General features: G+C 38.4%; 2 protein-coding genes and 1 pseudogene across 12 annotated transcripts in view; 1 reads left to right on the top strand and 2 right to left on the bottom strand.

The window, feature by feature from the left end:
- The window catches only part of Erich1 (glutamate-rich 1), a gene marked incomplete at its 5' end in the record, with an annotated part of 52,793,804 nt that overhangs the window by 48,148,520 nt on the left and 4,622,365 nt on the right, over nt 1–22,919 (bottom strand).
- Clcn3 (Cl-/H+ antiporter 3) overlaps nt 2,320–22,919 on the bottom strand; it is a 72,990-nt gene continuing 52,390 nt past the window's right edge. For 6 of the 12 annotated variants that reach the window (XM_087589254.1, XM_087589257.1, XM_087589258.1 and 3 more), the window contains 7 exons: nt 22,327–22,407; nt 20,710–21,255; nt 18,782–18,968; nt 16,433–16,831; nt 11,046–11,262; nt 6,671–6,746; nt 2,322–5,059 (listed from right to left, as the gene is read on the bottom strand). In XM_087589254.1, the coding sequence (XP_087445380.1) occupies nt 4,901–5,059; nt 6,671–6,746; nt 11,046–11,262; nt 16,433–16,831; nt 18,782–18,968; nt 20,710–21,255; nt 22,327–22,407 (1,665 nt within the window). In that variant the 3' untranslated portion in view covers nt 2,322–4,900. Of the gene's footprint in view, nt 5,060–6,670; nt 6,747–11,045; nt 11,263–16,432; nt 16,832–18,781; nt 18,969–20,709; nt 21,256–22,326; nt 22,408–22,919 lie in introns of all 12 variants that reach the window. The other 6 variants (XM_087589261.1, XM_087589262.1, XM_087589260.1 and 3 more) reach the window with 2 other exon arrangements.
- On the top strand, nt 13,837–15,620 carry Cbx3l1 (chromobox 3 like 1; annotated as a pseudogene).

Genomic DNA, 22,919 nt, shown 5'->3' with positions numbered 1-22,919 from the left:
TTATGCTAGTACCCAAAACCAAATAAACTACATTTTACCCAAGTTCTTGTCGGAACCATACTGGGGGAAAAAGAAAGCAGCAGTGTTCTACTGAGGCTGTTTTAACCTCAGATGGCTATTCTGGATGCCCAGGGGACCTAGTTCTTTTTCATCTCCGTTCAAGCTCTAACATCTTCTCAGTTAATGCCACAGAAAAAGTGGCAACAATCAAAACAGATTTAATGGCACACTCTTTACACTTGTCTGCCCAAGGTCTCTTTGGCCTACACAAGGTCCCACCCACACAGAGCATTAATTTCCTCCTCATTCCCATAGTTGGAAGCTATTATAACCTACATACCTTAAAATCTGATCTCAAACTATTCTCTCAGACACTGCCATCACAAGCAGGAAAAGCAATGTCCTGCATCTTGTTTCCTGAAAACCGCACAGAATCACAGCTCTCTCCTGCCTAACAGATCCATTCCACTTCCACTATTCCATGCCACTGCCTCCATAAAACACTCCGGCAGGGCATCAGGATGCTCACACTGGCCGACTTTCAGGCCCTGCTTCACCTATCAGTCAATACCCAGCTGCTGAGGGGCCTTCATTTGGTTTATATCACTGTGCTTTAATGGTACCCCTTCCCACTTCATTGGCGATTTGCTGTCTCGTCTCTGTCCAAACTTAAATCCATGTAATTTCATCTTGTTTCTGGAATGTACCTCTCACTTAGCTCAAGGCTAGTCGTTAACTTGAATCTCACATATGTATTAGTTCCTACTTGTAATCCTGTTACTAAAACATAATGTCTTGGCAGGAGAAGGAGGAGAGAGAGGAGGGAAGGGGGAAGGGAGAGACCACGGTGGGCATTTCAGCGTTTAAGAGCTATTCCAGAGAACTAGAGTTCGCTTTTCACCACCCAGATCTGGTGCCTTACAGCTACCTGTAACCTGACTGTAACCAAAGACACCTGCACTTACTTGTACATAAACACACAAAATAAGGGGCTAGAGAGATGGCACAGTGACTAAGAGCATGTGTTGTTTTTAATAGAGTCAAGTTCAGTTCTAAACATACACATTGGATGTATCACATCTGCCTGTAACTCCAGCTCCTGAGGATCTGACCTCTGGCCTCCTTGGGTACCTGCACACATCCAGTTTAAATAAAATCACACACACACACACACACACACCAAACAAAAACCCCTTAGCATTGGGCTGACAAGATTGCTCAGTGGGATCTGACCTCTGGCCTCCTTGGGTACCTGCACACATCCAGTTTAAATAAAATCACACACACACACACACACACACACACACACACACACACACCAAACAAAAACCCCTTAGCATTGGGCTGACAAGATTGCTCAGTGGGATCTGACCTCTGGCCTCCTTGGGTACCTGCACACATCCAGTTTAAATAAAATCACACACACACACACACACACACACACACACACACACACACACACCAAAGTTGGGCTGACAAGATTGCTCAGTGGGCAGAGGAACTTTCCAGTAGGCCTTACAGCCTGAGTTTGATCTCTGGATCCCGTATGGTGGCAGGAGAGAACTGGCCACTGAGGGTTATCCTCTGACCCCCAGACGTTTGCTATGGTGTGCACATGCTCCTTTCATATATACACAAAACATACACACAGCCTAATGTCTAAACCCCCTGGGTGGCACTGATCTATTCTTCTTGTAGCTTTTTCCAGTCCATCCATTCTGTCATCATCCTAAAAACCTAAATTTGCACCTACTCATATCATACTGGGTAATACATTTGCAAATCCAGTTCACCTATATCTCTAGAATAATACCATTTTTCATCACAGTTAACTTCCAATAAACAGTAAGTGGACTATGCATGCTAAAAGCTTTATCCTGGCCCTGTGGTGTTTTCCTCTTAACTGAATGCTTACGATTAGAGAACTGAAACTTCAAGTTTTAAAGCAGGTCTGTTTATATATTTCTAAGGTGATTGTTTTTAAGCATGTAAAGTCCTTTCCTTCTTGCAGACAGTGTAATTCTTCTAAAACTCAAACATTTTCAAACTGAACTAGACTCTTGCGCTGACTCCTGGGAGCCCTGGCCTGTTGCTGGTCTAGTGCACCTGCATTCTGAAGCACACATCTCCACTTCTCCCAGCTTCTAGCTTACAAAGCTCAAAAGAGGAAACCGCTGTAACCTGACAGAAGCATGGCAGGCACCATCCTCTGAAGGCTGACTGTGCCAGGCATGCTGGCTTCCACTGACTGCACAGTGCAGCTGTGCAGGGGTGGGGCGGGGGGGTGCTGGTACAGGTACAATTAAAGGCCAAACCACATATTTAAGTAGAGATTTTAATAGATCTTAACTCATCACAGTAATCGTTTTTACTGTAATGATATGCAGCTTTTACTATACTAGTATAAATAAAAACAGATAAATACAGCTCTAGGCAACATCACAGGTTAACAAACTAAGCATTCTTCATGAACCAAAACCAAAAACGATTATTATTAGATGCTGACACGCTCGCCCATTTTCATCATACCTTCTCAAAAAGGGTACTCAAATAAGGCGCTGCACTTAGTATATTGGTCAATAAATTTGCCAATTAGCTAGGCACATGTAGTTCATGGTATCCACTATCTTATCTGGTTAAAAATCAACCAAATCTTTATGGGAAAAAAACAAAACAAAACAAACAAAAGGAACCAACAGATAGTAATACCCCCCCCCCAAAAAACCCAAACCTCTGAACGCATTAAAAACGGCACTTTTCATGTATTTCAGCAGTAAGACACATCAGATTGAGAAATGTAACAAAGAAATGTCAGTCTCTGAAGATGGGTCATGAAAGCAGAATGTAAAATAAAAGGAAATATGGAAACTTAATCATGTTCATTTTCATCGTGTGAAGCTACAAAGAAACCGGCTTCTCCTTTGAAGACTTAGAACCCAGAAGGGGCTGAGGCACCAATCAGCCATGCTGGAGACTTTAGCCCAGCAGTGTCTTCCATACTGGAAGTTTACTTTAAGAGCTAAGAACTATCATTAAAAATGAGCTCACTCTACTGAGCCACAGAACAACAAGAATGTTGAAACCTGCCAACCAGAGTAAAAACACAAAATATTGTTGGCATAGAGCACAGCTGAGAAATCCTCCAATTTTGGTGAACTTTGGCTCCCGCTAATATGGCTTCCTGATCTTCTAAGTCTTCAAGATCATACAGATCTAATGTGAACTGAAATTTATTAAAAATGGCTCATTGCCAGTTGTTTCAGAAAATATCTGTCTGCACAAATGCATTTGCCTTTAGAAAATTCATACTCGAAGACTGCCTGGGTCAGTGTGGTGAGCAAGCATCCTTTGCCAGTAGTGAATTCAGACCATGATTAACACAGACACTGCCAGTAACAACTCTTAAGTACTCGGAAGTACATTGTAACTAATCTGCACCACATCTATTCAAATCATCACGGAACACTTCAGGGACGGCTGTGACCTACCCAGTGACTCATTTTTGATTGGTTTTTCTTTCCTAAAAAAACAAAACAAAACAAAAGGTTTGGCTTTAATCTACTAGTGGTAATTTATGGTATTTTCAACTCTCTAGTTGTGGTGGGAATGGACAGGTCGGAGGGCATGACCCAAGAGATGGCAGTGAGAAATCAGAAGGTATCATGTGTACTCTGGGATCACAGAAGTGACCACCTCTTCTTAAACCTTTGTGCCCATTGCAATCTTTGCTCATACCTCCTTATTTGTAAGTCAAAATTAGTCTATTAAAAAAAAGCCACATTAAAAAGGTAAAATTATTTAAGTGCAATATTAACTGATCTTCATTTTATAAATTTTAATCCATAAAAATATAAATAAAAATGGTAAATTTTTAAGAAAGGAAATATACATTTAGTGCAAGTTATGAATTACAGTTCATCTCCAGTGTCAGCAGTGAAACATCCTGAAATAAAAGAATGATCTAATTTGAAAAGAGTCCCAGTGTTTAACATGCAATCAATACCAGGTACAGCTAAACAGAATCCTTCCTTCTCTCCATGTCACACAGCAGCATTTGGTTTAATTATGCTCAACAGCACTTTTATGTCATAGTAGGAATTTCAGAAATAGAAAATTTGCATAAGATTAGGTCACATTATCCATAAAGTCTGAGGAAAAAATAAAACTGATTAGAGTCAAGTTTGCCTTTGATTCTGAACCACATGGCACACAAGCTGGGGCCTTTGTTCATACCTCCATGCGTACCTGCTTGGCCAGCAGTGGTGTGCACACATTCCCAAGCCTTTAGTGATGGGACACACTACATGGTTAATGGCACAAGAAACATTCCCTTCTTGTGATGAAACGTCAGTAAGATCACAGTACATCTCAATATGAGAAAGGACTGCTTCAAAACGACACACCAAAGAGGTTTTGTTACAGCTTGGGGGGGCAGGGGGAGGGAGGGAGGGGAGAGAAGCTCTTTTGGAATGTAGAAAGGTGATGCTTAACTATACAATTCATGAGTTAAACACAACAGTTCTGATATAAAAGGGCAAGACCTTGCAGTCTTAATAGATGGCTCAATTCACAGTAATCCCTCCAGAAATAGGGACGATAATGCGTCTCTGTGGTGCTGACGTAACAGCCAGATGCTCGAGGATTCCAATGAAGGCTCCAGGGAGGCTCAAGCCTGCACTCTCACTGCATAGCCTCAGTGAATGCGACAGTGCAGAACAACGTGAGATGGATTACTGTTGCCATTAGTTAGGGAAATACCTCACTCTTTTTCTGTCTCCCTCCCCAAACAATCCCTCTGTTCTCCCAGCATTATTTGCAATCTGGGTTGCAAAAGCTCATCTTGTATTTCCTTTCCTTTTTTTTTTTTTTAAAGAAGAAAAAAGTGGACGAGTCCCGCAGATTAAAGAATTGTGCTATTCAACAAACGAACTTCCTCTTCTGTCTCCTCTCTCTCCTCATCTACAGGACTCAGTTGAACATTATTGAAGCGGGGTCTTGGTTTGCCGTCTGGGCCATATGACGGAGGATATCTTTTTTTGTTATAATGCCAAGGAGGCGCCTGAAAGGAATAAACAGAAAGAGGCATTAAAATAAAAGGTGAAAGGCAAGAGAAGCTAAATCTATGGATCAATCCTTTTTGTTGACAGGAATAGAGAGCAAAGCAGGCAGCCTGATTGCATAATGTAAAGTATTTACTGCGAAGACAATGAAATTACCCAGCAACCATCCTGTGACATAAAACGTACTGTGGCCACGCAGAGTGTGCGGCCCTTCCCACTGGGACTAAGGACTGCATGCCTCACTGAGCAGAGCTCCTTTGATTCAAGTATGCCAACAAAAAAGTAACAAAAACTGGGAAGATGTCTGAACAGAAAATCATACTGATCCAGTTTGAAAAAGGAACCTATTCCCATTTTATTTGAAATGAAAACAATTTAAAACTTCAATATTTTGTAGAATTAAAATTTTTAAGAAATAATTTGCCCAGTTGTATGTAGAATATTCCTGCGAGCACATACAGTTGAGATATGTAAACAATGGTCAGCACAGAGCTTCACCTCCCAGACTTGACAATGTAAGATAAACCAGGGTTCTGAAAGTATACTTAGGATTTTTTGCTTTTCAATTTTATGCTCCCCCAAAAGAAGATACAGTGCTTTTATTGAAAGTTTTGGATGTTAATGTTTACATTAAAAGTAGGTGAGAAACCAGAGGCAACCCTAAAGGATTATCATAGGTAAAGCAGAAAGCAGGATGAATGAGAAGCTACTATATGGTGGTTAGTAGTTTAAAAAAGGAGGCATGAAATACTTGTGAATTATTAGCACACAACAGGAATGCACACTTAGCTGTGTACTTAAACAAATGGGGGCGGGTTTCACATAGTAAGGAGAATTGCAGGGCAAATAATTTGAGGTATTAATTGTTAAAGCCAGACAATTTGTTATATACAAATCCAAACTTTATCTGTAGCCAATGACACCACTAGACATTAAGCCTGTCAACACAAAAGCTACTTTTGACAGTCTAGAAACATACAAAAGGGGCACGTACATGAGCTATGGACAATCCACTAACGAAATGGAAGGACGCACATTCTGACTGTGAGAATACATAAGGGGGTGGCAGAAAAAGCAAATGCTTTGAGCGCAGATCTCCACACTGTGTTCCAGCTAGTGCCAGTTAACAATGACCATGGTCAGCACTTCTACTCGCTAAGCTCAGCTCAAGTCACAAAGGAGCTTAGATCCACATGACCACAGATTAGGAAGCAAAAAAAGGGGGGTGAGGGGGCGGGGGAACGGTGGTGAAGGATTGGGGCGGACAGGGCAGGCATTTTTTTTTAACCAGTCAGGAATCTTCCAAGACTGATCAATCCACTAAGGTAAACAGACTTTTCATGTTTAAACAAGTCCAATGTCTCCTCATAACCAGCCTGTCGGCAGGACTTAATTTTAACTAATTCTGAAGAGAGATGTTAGTTGCTGCTCACTCTCTAAGAATGGAATTTTAGACGGTATTTGTCTCACAGACATCTGGGCAGACACAAGTGTAACTGGTGGGACTGTTTTGTTCAGCGGGTATGTGGCAGAGAGAACTGAACAGTTCACAAGTTTCATGCTCCTGACTTCTAGGGTGTCTAGTGAGGAGAGCTGACACAGCTAATCACCAAGGGCTCCACGTGCTGCTTTAGTTGCTCGAGATGCTCTAAAATGTTCTTCTTTGTGATGATCCCCAAGACAATCCTGAAACAGATTATTATGCTAATAACTGTGAGAAATTAAACTGAAAGAGGTTCCAATCATAGTGATAAAGAATGAGAAAAGGAAATAAAACATAAATTGTAAGATTGCGTCTCTTGAACCTGAGATCAAAATGAGATGATTTAAGAATTTAGGTTCCATTTTCAGACATTCTGCTAACTTAAAAGGTGACACAATACTATTTTTAATGGTGGCGTTTATTTTTAAATTAAAAATCAAAATAATGAAAATGACTAAATTTTAACTATGGAGATGAGTAAAACTAAAAGAATAAAAGAATCTTAATGACACAACTACATACCTCTAAACTCGGGAGACTAGTTTTTCAGTGTTCATTCCCTGGATGGCCGGTTTTCAGTTTCTGAGGTAACAAGCTAAGAGTGATCTGGAACTAGCTCAGCACTGTGTCTGTGCTGGAGAGGAGAGGCTTAGTCTGAATGCCCATGAGAGGACTTAAGTAATTCCAAGACTTTTCCTATTTGTTTAGAAGTCCAATTAAGAGCTATACATGTAAATACTACCAACCTCATTTTCAGGAACTGAATCCCTTTCTTATAATATGGTAAAAAACATTCACGAGTTGACATCAAAGTGAGTTTTAATGCATATTTTTCTAAGTAATTTTTCTCAGTTTATAAGTCATTACCATTCTCATAAATTTTCATGAAGATACCTATAACTAAATTACTTTTAACTATTAAATATCTTGATATTTATTTTATAAAAATAAATGAATCTGCCCACAGTATGTGATGATATAAACGTCAGAAGCCCTTCTAAAATGCCTTCAGAATAATCAGGCATTTCCTTACCAATCTGTCTGCCTAAGTCAACTTTCCTGTTAAGCTGCCTTGGAAATATCTGATTTCTTTTCTTTCTTTTCTTTTTCTTCCTACTTTCCTTCCTTTCTTTCCCCTTTTTTTCCTTTCCCTTTTCTCTTTTCCCCATTCCCCCTTATATTTTGTTTGTTTTTAGCTTTGGGGTGGTGGTGAATATCTTTAAATTACATTGTACAGATGTATGAAATCCATGATTTTGTACAATTAATATATGATAATAAAAACAAGGTTATTTTTAAAGCTATAAAGTCAATAGATTCTATGGTTAGGAAATGTGGGACTCAGCACTGAAACCCAGTGAGAGCAGTTTGACTCTTGTGTATGCGCTTTCTAGCCAAGTCAAGAGAACGGTTCACTTCAGTTTACATATGCCACAGTGTGACAAGACGAGGAGCATGACACATCTGCACAGACAAGGCAGCACGCTTAGGAGCAGACGTGTGTGGACACTTGTATACACCTGAACATTTACAGACTTTTTTTTTTTTCTTTTATCTTTTTTTTGGAGCTGGGGACCGAACCCAGGGCCTTGTGCTTGCTAGGCAAGCGCTCTACCACTGAGCTAAATCCCCAACCCCCATTTACAGACTTTTTCATGCAGAATTTTTAGGAGAGACAAAACTGGTCACAAAGTTCCTCTTTAACACTCAGGACTGATTTCAGAACAAGAAGTTAGTTTCAGGAGTTGCTCTTTCAGTTTTAAAAAATAAAAGAGGAAAAAAAAAATCAATGCAAAATGTTTCTGATTTATTAGCAATTTGAAGTTTCCTTCTGGCCAGCAAATAATGATGTGGAGGCTAATAGGGCAGAAATGGGCATTTCCCAGAGTATGCTCTAGTAAAGAGCAGTCCCAGCAGTGCATCCTGTCGGACGCACCAAAATGTGTCAGCATTTTAGGGCAAACTAGGTAAGGTATGATTTCATTACGGACAGTTGGGGAATCAAAAGCCACCAACATTTTCAAAGTTCCGAAGCAAACCTCAGCTATAACTTAATTCAATACTTCTCAAACTTATTAGTCATATAAATTTCTAGCAACTTCTATTCTGTTTGTCCGTTAAACTGCTGGAACTAAGTGTTCCTTAAACAAACTGAGACGTTCTGTTAGCATATAAAATACGGGACAACACTGACCTGACAACCTGTTTGTATCTGTTCTCATTACTTCTCCATTCCTTTTACCTCTTGCACTTACAGTATCAGATCTGCTGCATTTTAATTCCCCAAATAGGTCTTTTCCACTGCCAAGGTACCATATGAACTTGGAAATCAAAGAGCTACCTAGAACTTCATGGTCTTCACTGTAAAACATACTGGTTTTTTGTTTTGTTTTGTTTTGTTTTCAGTTTTGGCCACTTTGAGAATAAAACACCTTTCTACTTAAGTAGTTCACAGACAATAAAGTCAAAAGTTTCCTCCCCAAATGATTTTTTTTTCTTTCCGAATACACTTATTTTCTGTAAACTAAGGAAAATATGATCAAGGCTGTGAACCATGGACCCTGGAGGACAATTCCTTTACTTTGTTTATATGCCAGCAGCAGCAGGTAAAACTGTACGTAACCAATTCTTGTCCCCCTAAAAAAGAATTTAATCCTTAAGTATTTTACTTTTTAGGGTCTATATTGCCCAAATCCTGTCAATTAGCCAATAAGGTGACCTATGAAAATTAAGCTACACAGTAGGCTAATTTAATCACCAGAACAGAACTGAACTGGTGTTTGTCAGCGTAGGCACAGGGAACTCAAAGCCAACAATGGCTTAAGAAAGCTCAACACACAGTTCCAAGCAAGCCATATAATGACTCAAAGGGTCTAAGACAAAGCTTTATGGAACACACAGTTTAACTAATATTTATTAAATTTTAAACAAAGAAATGTAATAGCATTTTTAAAAATTAGATAGGAGCAAACAAAACACTAGACAATAGTATTTTATAAAACATTTTTGATTTATTTATATCCAAAAAGTAAACAACCAACATGGCTCTAATGTTTCCACTTTCTGCTTTGTTTTGTTTTAAATAGAAGAATAAGTATCTATTATCTATTATACTCCTGTTCCTAACCTAATATGGTATAATGTAAAGGCCCAGAAAATGTTTTAAGAGATTAAGAAATCATGAAGAAAGAATATTCTGTCAGTAAACTATGCTATAGCAGGATTCTGTTTGTTTGTTTGTTTGTTTGTTTTTGTGAGCTGGAGAGTTAATTTGAAAGAATTATTAGGGGGCTGGGGATTTAGCTCAGTGGTAGAGCGCTTGCCTAGCAAGCGCAAGGCCCTGGGTTCGGTCCCCAAAAAAAAAGGAAGAAAAAAAACATTATTAGACCTGTCAAATAGAACTACCCTACCTAGTTTACAGAGCTGCAGGATTTTGTGAAAAGGTGTAAAAGGGTTCAGTAAGTTGTCTTACTTTATTATTATTATTATTATTATTATTATTATTATTATTATTATTATTTTGGTTTTGTTTTGTTTTCTTTAATTCCACCTTTTCCTAGAAAGGGGTCCTATGTTCTGTTACCCACAGGTTTTATGTAAAACCTTATCAAGACAAAAATCAATTGTGATCCTCTGATGTGTTTGCTACAATATTTAATCAGCTTCATTTTATTCAGGGTGAGCCCTCAGTTCATAACAAACCCAGAACAACATCTGTTCCCCTTTCCTAGAATTTCTGTCGAAAGACTTCACATGAAACAATGCTCTACGAACCCCAACAGGTCAGTGGCAAGAAGGTAAATGCCTGGAATCTCAGAGCTCCTGAGCTTCACAAGGGTCACAGACTCAAGACCAGTCCGACTACAGTGAGGCCCCAACTCAGAAACAAAACCAACAAAGAAAAAATTTAAAATTCAACAAAGAAAAATAAAATAATATAATGGACATAAAAGGCCCTAAATACATGAATGTTTATAAGTAATTAACAGTTCAGTTTATGGGTCTAATTTGTTTTAGAGAAGGTAAACCAAAATAAATAAATAGGTAAGAAGAAAAACAGCACTGTTAAAAGATTTTTAGTTTAATTGCAAATTTTCACATATAATTTCATTAATGATAAATACTGGCTCAAAGAGCATACACCAAAAATATTTAGAAAGAGATGTACAAAAAGCCCTATACATAAAAAAGGCAATATAAAAAGAAAATGGCTTTGGCAATGCTCCCTACCCCCAGGAAAGAAACACCTCAAGTTCAAAAAGCTCTTTACGTGGGGATGTCTCCCTATTTCTTCTCTGACTCTGAAATATAGTATCCTTGACAACGAGCACGGAGCTGACATCCTTCTTACGCTCAGGCAAGTGTGATGCTTGACTGAGCCTACGTTGATAACCGTAAGTCAGACACTCCAACTTGGGAGCTGACTTGCACTCTACCCTGAAAAGGTCCCACTAATAAGGAGATTATAGTGAGGGAGCTGTTTTCTGTGGTGTTAAACTTACCCATTGTGAGTGACAAGGCACTGCCTCAGACCAAGCTTTCGGAAGATGTCTACCACAATCTCCATTGGGGTGTGGTCTGTCACTGTAAAAGGACTCATGTCAAGGATGCTTCTCAGTTTTAATGGCCGAGGACTTTCTGCTGGAAGAGATGGAGTGTGTTGGGCAAAGCACACCCGAGAACTGCCAACAACACCTTCTTGTTTTTTTCTGGCACTTTCTGAGAACGAGAAAGAGAAGAGGAACCATTTTCAATTGGTGGATTTTCTTTTCTTATAGGCAACATTGTTTATTCTGGCATTAAAAACAGTGTGCTCTATGACTCCTGGTCCCTTTCCCTTTTCCTGTCTTCTATTTAAGAGAGAATTAACTGATAAGCCATTTGCTAATTTTTCCTATCTGACTGACACAGAACCTGACAATAATATTCTACAATTATACTGTGATACAATTCTCTTCAGTGGCACTGAACTATTATTTTCTAACTGCAGAGACAAGGAAGCATGTTTGAAATAGGGATTTTATTTAAAATAAAATGTACACATCATCACAAGAGCAGTCTACTACAGAATCCGTCATCAACTAAAGTCTGCCTATGTTGACTCTGACTTAGTCTGCATTGGAGCTGAGACTAAAGCCGGTCGGTCACTCTGCTGTCAACCCACTACTGTGTATCAGCTGGTCTTCTTCCCACTCTTTTGATGAATCAAGAGCCCTGCAGAGGGCTGAAACTGCCAAGTGCAGTTCCAGTGAGCAGGGACTGCCTTTTGGGTTTTACTCATAAAGGCTCTATCAATTTCTCCTCCCCAACAAGGTGCTCTATCCAGCTGCCTGTTTCTTCTCCCAACTCTGAGAGTCTAAGACAGAAGGTGAAAGGACAGAAAGCAGAGACCACACACAGGAAAATGGAAACCCAGAACATGGACAGAATGTGCAAATGAAAGGCATCCAGCCTTGGGCTTGGTGTTTTGAATAAACACTATTGAAAACTGTGTGTGTGTGTAAATATAGTATTAGTTATAGTGAAAATATTTTGAGCATAAATTTTGACACAAAGTATTAAGTCAAAATAATAAACTACAGTGTGACTGGAAAGAAGGGAACATTACTGCTTGGAAATGAATGGCCGTGCTTTTTCCTCTTCCTGGCCACTAACGCTGTATTCACCTATGTTGTGAACACATTTGAGTACCAGGCACTAAGTGCGGTTCCAAGGGCTTGTGAACCAGCCACCTGAAAAGTACAGTCATGGTATGAAAGAGACATCCACTAGTGACAACATAAATGGTTCTTAAAAAATGCTTACTAAGTTGCTTTTAGGGAGTAGGAACATACCTAATGGCATGCCCATGACAACAGTAACAGTGTACAGGCAAAATGGATACACAGAATAATACAATGGGAAGCATGACATCAACAAGGTCACCCAATAAGTTATCAGAAGTAGGCAATCAAATTTAGTGTGCTCTAATACTGTAATAAGGGTGTATATATCACTTAGTACTTGGATATAAAAAGCAAAAGTGTTAAAAACAACTGTAGTTACAATAATCTACTAATAGAAACAAAAGTAATAATGTGGTATCAAATAGTTAAAATGTTAAATATACAAATAATAAAAAATATATCACCAATGAAAATGACCCTAAATACTCAAACATTTAGGTGTGGTGATACATTTTATGAAAATTTCTCTTATATTCAAAGAGACTGGAAATTCTGAGTTAATAACACATCTTGAGGCCACTTAAAAGACTATGTAATTAAGCTGATTTCCTGTTGTGTACTCAGCCTGTTTAACCTGCCTTTTAAGAGAACAAGGTAACAACTTTATTTGCCTTGAATTGCCCCACGTAATCAGCTTTTACAACCTAAGCCAGAGCATAGCTTTAATCTTAAATTATATACTATTCTTCCATGCTCCTGACCCAGAGTAATGTATGCCCGTACATGTGTACTGTGGTATTAATTTACTGAAAACAGCAAACAATTCAAAAATGGCTTCACAGAGGCAATATTTGTCACGAATGCTGGGAACAGATATGACTTGATAACAGTACATCTGCAGCTATGCTTGCTTTTCTGAGTGCTTCTAGGGCAGCTGAAGTAAGTACGCTAATCCCTTGTAAAACCCTTACAGATTCTTTAAAGTATCCCTTATACCTTTCCCATGCCGTGTTGTCTGTGCTGTTCAATAAACCCAGAGCAAAGCTTTTTGGTAGGGACACTAACACAGGGACGGATAAACAGCAAAACATAGCAAGAAGGATAGTCAGATATACAGAACAGAATTCAGGCAGGCAGGCACTTAAGCAGGCAGACAGACAGATAACAGTTCACATATCAAAACATAACATTAGTTTCTATTTGTCAATTAAAGGAAGAATGTTTACGGTAACATGACTTGGATACGAACATCGTAATTATTAGAGAGCAACATTCTATCGGGCAAAGTACCATGGTATCTGCTAAGTTGTCTTATTTTAAAAATGATTTCATGTCACTCATTCACAGGCCTTTGAAGTAAAAACCAGCAGACTTCATTTCTTTTTTCCCTGTAGAGTTAGGGTTATACTATGTAGCCCCACAGCCTCAAACATGCAATCCATGGCCTCCACCTCAGTGTAACCGGATTATAGGTGTGTGCCAGACTAGATTTCTGTTCCCGTATCACTGAGAAGATTCTTAAAAAGAGTTTCACTTTTATTTTCATAATCTTAAATAAACTGAGACCTTTTATTTGGACTTAGTATTCTTAAAATTCATCCTCTAATTCTCAATTAAGAAGAAAAGCATCCGCGGCCCTGAGCATCTGAGTGCTCTTCAAGTCTCCGATTAAATTTTAAAAATGGCCTCCAATAAAACTACATTGCAAAAAATGGGAAAGAAACAGAATGGAAAGAGTAAAAAAGCTGAAGAGGCAGAGCCTGAAGAATTTGTGGTAGAAAAAGTACTGGACCGTCGTGTAGTGAATGGGAAGGTGGAGTATTTCCTGAAGTGGAAGGGGTTCACAGATGCTGATAATACTTGGGAACCAGAAGAAAATTTAGATTGTCCAGAATTAATTGAAGCATTTCTTAATTCTCAAAAAGCTGGTAAAGAAAAAGATGGTACAAAAAGGAAATCTTTATCTGACAGTGAATCTGATGATAGCAAATCGAAGAAGAAGAGAGATGCTGCTGACAAGCCCAGGGGCTTTGCCAGGGGCCTTGACCCTGAGCGAATAATCGGTGCCACAGACAGCAGTGGAGAGCTAATGTTTCTCATGAAATGGAAGGACTCAGATGAAGCTGACTTGGTGCTGGCAAAGGAGGTGAATATGAAGTGTCCTCAGATTGTCATCGCCTTCTATGAGGAGAGGCTGACTTGGCATTCTTGTCCCGAAGATGAAGCACAATAATTGTTTGCATTTATATATATATTTACATATATATATATATATATATATATTTACATATATATTTACATATATATTTACATATATATATATTTATATATATATATATAATCTGGATCTTGGGTTTTGAATTACTAGTGTGGAAAAAATAGCATTCTAATGAAAATCAAGTTTGATATGCTGGTTTTGAAAGTATTGACAGTAGTTGGGATATTTTTGGTTTTTGTTCTGCATCAAAAGGCACTGATTCCTTTGAGCAAGTGAGAGCTTTCTGTAGTTGCTTCCTTTAACAGCAGAATATTTGATACCATGTTGTATTTCCTCAGCTTTGAAGAACAGCTTTTCTTAATTGCTGGGGAGATTTTACAGTCATTACTCAAGTCAGAACTTATTTTTAACTGGGACACAGAAGGACCATTCTGGGTTTTTTTGTTTGTTTGTTCGTATGCAGTGTATGCATAAAACACTTACATAACCTGCCTGTTTTATCTTTTTTTTTTTTAATACTCAAAAGAACTGACTGTGAAAACGCAAGTTGATGAGATTCCATCACCGTGAATGTTCTCCTGAAACCATAACCTTTCAGAATAAGCAGAGTCTGTAATTTATTGGATAGTTTATTTACAGAATGTTGTCCATACCAACACCCCTTCAGGAAATGGAATTAGACAACATAGTAGTATGATTTAATAGCAAGACTTGGCCGAGTATGGTGGTGTGCATCTTTAATCCCAGAACTCTGGAGGCAGGTGGAGCTCTGATTTAAGAGGCCCCTGGTCTACAGAGGCAGGTCCAGGTCAGTGGGTCTGTGTAAAGGTTCCTCTGGTGAACCATTCCTTTGTAGGACGTTAAAATCTGTACTAAAAGGTTATGATTCATGGAATCTGTTTGATGTGGAAATAGAATCATGGTTGGAGCTGATGTTGGCGATTTAAGACCTGCTGACTAAGTGAGTGAACAAAATTTGCTAATATCAATTAGTGCCCTGCATGCCTTTCCTTTACCCTGACTCATTCCTTACGGGTAGGATCAATCTTTTCAGTATTTGCATTCTGGTTCAATTAGCCAGAAAAGGAACTTTGTAGTGTCAGAATGTCATCCAACTGTATATTTACTTTATTGTAAATAATGGTGAACAGTGGTCAATAAATAGTTTTATATTCCTTTAAAAAAAAAAAAAAGAAGAAAAGCATATTTAAGCTGGTATTTCAATTATCATATTTTGTTGAGCATGGACAAATCTGTCTTTCAATAATGTAAAATTATATATACATATATAGTATACTGTACAGAACTGATTTTTTGGTAAACATTTTAAAGTTTACAGGAAATTATACACATATTTAAGATGTGTCCAAACGTTATCTTGTAACTTAAGATTTCTGATGCCACATCTCGATATGTCAGTATATTCCCTTAGACTACCATTATTTCCTGTACTACCGTCTCCCTCTGTCAAGTGACATAAGCTGAAGTCAGTATCTATGTACAGCAGGTAGGACTATGAATTACTAAACATGCCCTGGCTTCTAAACCTGGCCACTCCTTTCCCTTTCTTTAGGACTTCCAAAGCTGCTCACCTCTTTTCCTTTTGCTTGGGCTGGCAACTAGCAAGCCCTAGAGAATGGGAAGGATGGTGGCAGGTGGGACTTGTTTGACATTCCTAACTCAAGGCACTGCTGCACAATCTAAGGGACTGGCAAATCAATGACTTAGGAAGTCTCTTTTCTCATCTTTGACATCACAAGGAAGGGTTTTGATTTAGAGTTGCTGGCAAAGATTCAAAATCTTACTGGTTTTCCCATCACAGAGCAGAAAAATAATCACTGAAACATACATTCCTTTCCTAAAGAACACAAGAATTATAATATATATAACTAACACTACTCACCCCTGAAAACCCAACCAATTAAACAAAATTGCTTTTACTCCTCCTAAAAATGTATTGCACACAAGACATACACACTCATGATGGTGTCTTTAAAAGCCATACCTATTGCAATTGTCAGGTCTCTTCTGAGGGCAAATCCCACTAATCTCTGAGATTCTTTTGACATTATAACAGGAAAGCCATTATAGCTGGTCTCATTAATCATGTTTTCTATGTCATCTACTGTCATATTGTCCTGTGTCAAAACAGCTAAGGGAGGGTCACTTCTTCGAGGTCTCATGACATCAGCAGCCAGGGTTGTATGAGTGAATTCTTCTTTTGCATCCAAGAAAGGGTACCCATTTAGTCGGATGTGTGCTTCATAAATACCTTCCCTACCAAAGGCATCACCAACCCATTTACTGGTCATTACTGCAGCCATAAGAGGAACAATATATTCCAAGCCTCCAGTAAGTTCAAAAACAATAACCACCAGAGAGACAGTCATTCTTGTCACACCACCTGAAAGAAATAAACACCAGTGGTCAGGAAAGGCAGAATCCTCACCAGTATAAGTTACAGAGTCTTGTACTAGGCAGGTGAACAAGGAAACTAGACAGCTCTTGATCAGCGAAAAGCATTATCATCAAAAACGACTACTCTCAGGATATAACCATTATGTCTAATATGTTCTAGAGAAAAACCAATCTGGCTATATCATGGAAGATGATTATAACATTTTTAAATCCTTTTAACAATAAAAAAACAGACAAAAAACACAGCTGAGCAAGAAAAGCAACTCTGCCATTTTGATTTAATGCTGCAGCAAAGACAAATTTCACTCCTTTGTCTGTGTCAAGTTGACACACAAAACCAGCCCATACATAAACTGACTAGGACATGCTGACATACAGTAAGTACTTATGTGATGCAAGGCAGGCCTTCCTTTTTTAGATAAAGAAATAGTCTTATTGAACCGATAAGCATTGTGAGCTTCTTAAGTTATATTTATGTATTTACTTGGGTTTTATCTTAGCATATCACCAAAAGTCTGTGTGATTCTTCAAAATCCAGCTTTAAAAAAATGAATGACTTGAATTCATTCATGTTTTAAACATATTATGTATTGAGAGCCAGACAAATCTGTGTGATGGAAAGTAAAATGTAATAGAGGGCGGGGAGGTGGTTCAGTGAGCAAGAGCATGTAATGTGCAAGCATGAGGACCTGAGTTCTAATCTCCAGGGCCCATCCCCAAAGCCAGGCTGCATTTCTGCGACCCGGGCATTGGAGGCCTGCCTGCCTGAATTCTGTTCTGTATATCTGACTATCCTTCTTGCTATGTTTTGCTGTTTATCCGTTGTGACCCTAAAGTTAACTGCTCGAAGAATCGGATTTTGTAATTGTCACCAGTAAGCTCATAATTAAAGTGGAAGGCAGGCATACCCAAATAAAAGAACTGTGATTGAGAGTCTTTAACAAGGGCTGCCTCAAAGATAAATCTTCACCAAAGACTTGGAAGTATGAAGGTTATGTATAATGTATACTTCTTAGTTAAAAATTACCTTTAAAACAATCCAACTCCTACTGCAGCTTTCCGGGAACAGTTGAGCTCTTAGTCCCTCTAATTTCCTGCCCTGCACTATGAGCCCAGACAGTGCACACTGCTGTTTTCTTAGTGCTAGGCTTATCCTTCCAGAGGCAGACCACACTTCTTCTGTAACCTCTCACTGTATCTGCTTTAATGCGACACTAATAAATACTTGCTGCTTTGGTGAAACTGGTTTCTAATTCCATTTGATAGTACCCTTCTGTAGATTCTGAGTCACTGAGCAAAGTCAAAGTACTAACAGTTATCCAATAGTATACCAACATTTTTGGTATACTATTTTGAACATAAAACGAAATAAATTTTCAGCCAAAGAAAACAATAGATTCTTACAGGTTTAAAACTATTAATTTGCTTTTATATTGCTAAAATGAGTAGTTACTATTTCTTACTTTTCTACAAATGTAACTTAGATGCTAGTGGGTGATTTGATAAATCTTTATTAAGGCTGATAATGAGTTATTATAGACTTTAATGTGAAGCTATTCTGATTACAATGTAAAGCCTGATTATAATGCTGACTTTAGGAACACTGCTATCAGTTGTTACAACTAAGAACTTTAACAATGAAAAAAAGACCAGGATTCAGATTAAGGCTATGCTGTACCAAAATGATTTCTATCATAAAGCATTATGTGATATTACAAATATGGTAACTATTAATAAATTTTTACAGTAGCAAATGCTCTCGGGCAAATAAAACAAAATCCAATACTACACAAGGAGAGTGGTGCTTCAAGTCTTTAAAAATGGCTCCTTCCCTCTACCTTGCATCTTCTTCCTAGCAACCAGAATCTACTACTTACTGCCTCTTATTTCTCATTGCCAACAGCCACAGACAAGCCAACAGAAGGGATCACGTTACCTAAGCATGCGGCAGCACCAACCATGGCATACAGCCCAGGAGTGATGCAGTCAGCCCCGACCTCACACCACTCCTTGAAGATGAACCAGTCGTGGTGGTAGTAGGCGAGCTGCTCCACAGCAATCCCCACAATCCTCCCTGCAATGGCTCCGATCGCCATGCTGGGGATAAACAGGCCCGACGGGACCTGTGACAGCATGCAAAGGGATGGTTGGTTAATGAGATAACAGTTCTCTAATCATGCAACTGAAAACTGTGTCCTATGGATTTGTGTCTAACGATTGGCTCCACTCAGATCTAATGACACTCTAAGATCCTTACACAAAGTAAACTATCACAAACCCTGCTATATCAAACAGTGTGTTAGTACTCTTTGATGTCAGTAACAAAGTAATAAAGCAGGTTCTCTAAGCCCAAGAGAAATAACTCAGAATATATGATCCTTTATCCTAAAAAATCCTTAGTCTCTAACAAATTTTTTAATAGTCCCCAGAAAGTTGAAGGAATGAGGAGAGAAAGATGGGTATTTCCCATAAAACCAATTCTATTCATTCTAAAGCAGAAAGCTCCCAAGGTTGTCCCACCATTATACTTTCAAAAATGGTAGAAATAGCAGGTGTTACTGCTCATAAAGAGCTACAACTTAAGTCAGGTATCATTTCCAGAGTCCCGAGTATTCTAAAAGGAATATACATGTGAATCAACTAAAAGGAGAAAAATGTTTATTGGAAGAAATTCTTAAAAAATAAGCACAGAACATATTGGCACGTTCTGAGCCAGTTAAAGGGATGTAAAATACATTTCACAAGCTTCAGCTATAATCCTTCAGCCAGAGACCGGGACTTAAAAAGGGCCTGCCATCTGCCTTCAGCTTCCTCGGTGTTGGCCAACCACAGCTCTGAGAATCCTTGGTGTCATTCTACTGTTAACACGGGGATTTGTGCACGGGACAACCCCTAGACAAGAGAACTTTATGGCCTCTTTAACTTACTCTACTACGAAAGAGGAGAGTAAAACTGCAGGACTTTTTCCTTTTTCAAGTTTGATATTCAATGGACTAAAAAGGGCAAAAGAAATGCAATCTTAACTCAAAAGTATCAACCTTCTAATCTCCCAGAAATAAAGCTGTTATATGCCACATGAGTCTGTGAAAGTATGCCATCCCCGCCAAGTACCAACTGCTACAGGAACTTCAGGTGGCATGATTGAAAGAACAGTATAGGGCAAGTTGACATTTGCTTCTCCATGTTGGCATTCATAAGAAAGTTGTTTTTACGGGGTTGGGGATTTAGCTCAGCGGTAGAGCGCTTGCCTGGGGAGCGCAAGGCCCTGGGTTCGGTCCCCAGCTCCGAAAAAAAGGAAAAAAAAAAAAAAAAAAAAAAAAAAGAAAGCTGTTTTTAGTGACTCCAAGAGAAGCAAAGGGGCTCATGGCCCTAAGTCCCTGATGGATAGAGTCACAATATTTATTGATCTAACAACTTGATTCTGAAACCACAGTGCCAATTGAAGCTAGCATATGACAATGGTACAGAGAAGGTAGAATAATGGTTTCTCCTGGATTGTTAGCCAGTTGACTTTTAAAACAAGAGATTATCCTGTATTATCTGGGTAGATTAAAAGTAATCCTAGATTTTTTTCATGAGAAAATAGTATTTCTAAGAACTAGACAAGAGAAAGATCTGGCCAGCCATGGCTGGCTTTCAGTTGCAAAGGAAGGGATACAGCCCCTCAAACCTGGAAAATGCAGAAAAACAGACTCGGTCCGAGTGTCTCCAGAAGTTACTAGAAACCTCTTGATTTCAGACTAATACATCCTTTTCAGATTTTGATCTCAGAATTACAATCATTTGGATGAAATTTCATTTCTTATTACACATAAGTATCTTGGACATATCATTATTCCAGTATCAACTCACATGAGCACTTACCTTGATACCAAAAGTGAATACTGTCATTATTATTTTAAATATGAGTGCTAGGCACAACTGCCAGATAGCTGAATATACTCCAACGCCTGCTGGTCGGTCAGGAATATCATCAACAATTTTACTGGCATTCATGTCATTTCTGTAGTCACAAAGAGAGGAGGATTCCAAGGGGCCACAGTCTGTAAACAGCTCTTTAATCAGTTCACTGGTGTTGAGCCTTGTGTATGGGTTGGGGAAGGCTATCACAGCAGTAATGGCTGCAACAATAATGACTTCAAGAACAGGATACTTTCCAAATTTGGTGGACTTGCGTCGGCGACACCAGGCAATATTTGCCCTAATAAAAAAAGCTCCCCAAAGCCCTCCAAATACCCCTAGGAGAATAAAAGGAAACAGTTCAAAAAGGTACCATGGTGTATGATACTCCACATAAAAAAGGACCAGACGGCTGTTACCAAATGGATTGATGGATCTCAAAACAAAGGCCGCCACCAAAGCAGCAAAAAACGATCTCCATAAAGTTTTGAGAGGAAAATAATAGCTAACCTAAAAACAGAAAGGAAAGGTTAACGCTATTTATTATGTCTAAGTAACTGTAACTGAAATAAACATAAAATTCACTTTAAGTAACTCAAGCTTTGTTGCAGCAAATTTAAGTGATTTGTCCTACTTTTAAAAAGGATGCTTTTTCTTTGACTACCATATAACTACAAGTTCACACTAGGTGATTATGAATGTCTGTAATCATCCAGAATCCAAGGACTGTTTAGTTCTCCAAAAGTTTCATATCTAATTCGATTATGCTAGCTATAAATATCTCCTTAGTAACTCTTGTTAACTATTAAAAATGTAGTTTTCTCTCTTCTATAAAAAATACATGTTCCATTGAAGCAATAAAATTATTTCCTTAGACATCAGCAACTATTTAAGAAATAATCATACAAAGAAATAAAGAAACAATCATACAAATTTTAAACAAGCAAATCATAAAACTTTATTAAAGTTGGCTTACGATCTGATTTAAAATAGTAAAAGTAAAAATACAGGTATAATTTAGCTAGCAGATATATAGGTTTTAGTGGCTTCCACTGAGTGAAATTCCTATTTTGCTAGTTTTAATTATGTAAAGTTGAACTAGAAACAGTTCCTACTACTTATCATGAACAAAGGGTTTAAAGCTGGCGGCTGGGGAGGCAGCTCAGCAGTAAAGTGCACAGTCAGTCCTGCTCTTATAGAGAACTTAAGTTTGGCACCCAGCACCTCCACCCAGTGGCTCACAACAGCCTGCGAGTCCAGCTCTAGGGCATTTGATGCCCTCTTCTGACTTCTGTGGCTACCTGCAACTCACACGTCTATATATGACCCAAACACATATCCATACACAGAATTTAAAAACAAATCTTAACAAAAATAAAACATTAATAAAAATTCATTAATAAAAAATAAAACAATTTTCTGTGGTTATAAGTTATATATAAAATATTTTTATGGAGAACTGTATAAAAATAAAGTTAAAATCTTTAATTCTATAATACTAGCATAAAAGTAAAGTGTGCACCAAGATACAGTTGTAAATATAATTCTACATCATTTTTAATGCTATTCTTTTGTACGTACCTCCTCCAAACTAAAAAGCACTCCTCCAATTGGCGCACCAAAAGCCACAGAGACACCAGCAGCTGAGGCGGCTGACAGCACCTGGGAGAGGATGTGGTTCCCTTATCAATCAACACGCACCAAACACACTTCCCCAGTGCCTCTTCTCATCGTAACCTACACATCCTCCTTGCAAAGCAAGGGAGGCAAATATTCATTTCTTCTAAGTTATTTTTTCTTTAATTTAAAACTCATTTGCACTTTTCTAAACCATCAAAACATTAATGTCAAGCACAGCAATGAGCATATTGTAAAGAGAAAGCAATGAATAAACACAGACAACCTTCAATCTTACGTTAGTACGGAGGGGAGAGAGTGAAACCCACGGAATGGTGGTAAGTGTCTACTTATTTTTAAGTAGGGTAATTTCTCCAGACTTTGGAGCTAACTGCTTCACTCATTACTCTAAACCTTATGAAAAACATACTATTCCATTAAACAGTTTCTGTTATAATTATTCTAAACCCTTTCTCTGAACTTCCTGCCTCACGTGATCATTCTAAGTATAGTCTAAAAGTACAGACAACAGCCCCTGAGTCACTAACTACATGGTA

The sequence above is a fragment of the Rattus norvegicus genome, chromosome 16 (assembly GCF_021556685.1).
Source record: "Rattus norvegicus strain SHRSP/BbbUtx chromosome 16, alternate assembly SHRSP_T2T, whole genome shotgun sequence".
Taxonomy (NCBI): domain Eukaryota; kingdom Metazoa; phylum Chordata; class Mammalia; order Rodentia; family Muridae; genus Rattus; species Rattus norvegicus.
Note: the sequence above shows the minus strand (reverse complement) of the source record. Positions and strands in the feature narration are given on the sequence as shown.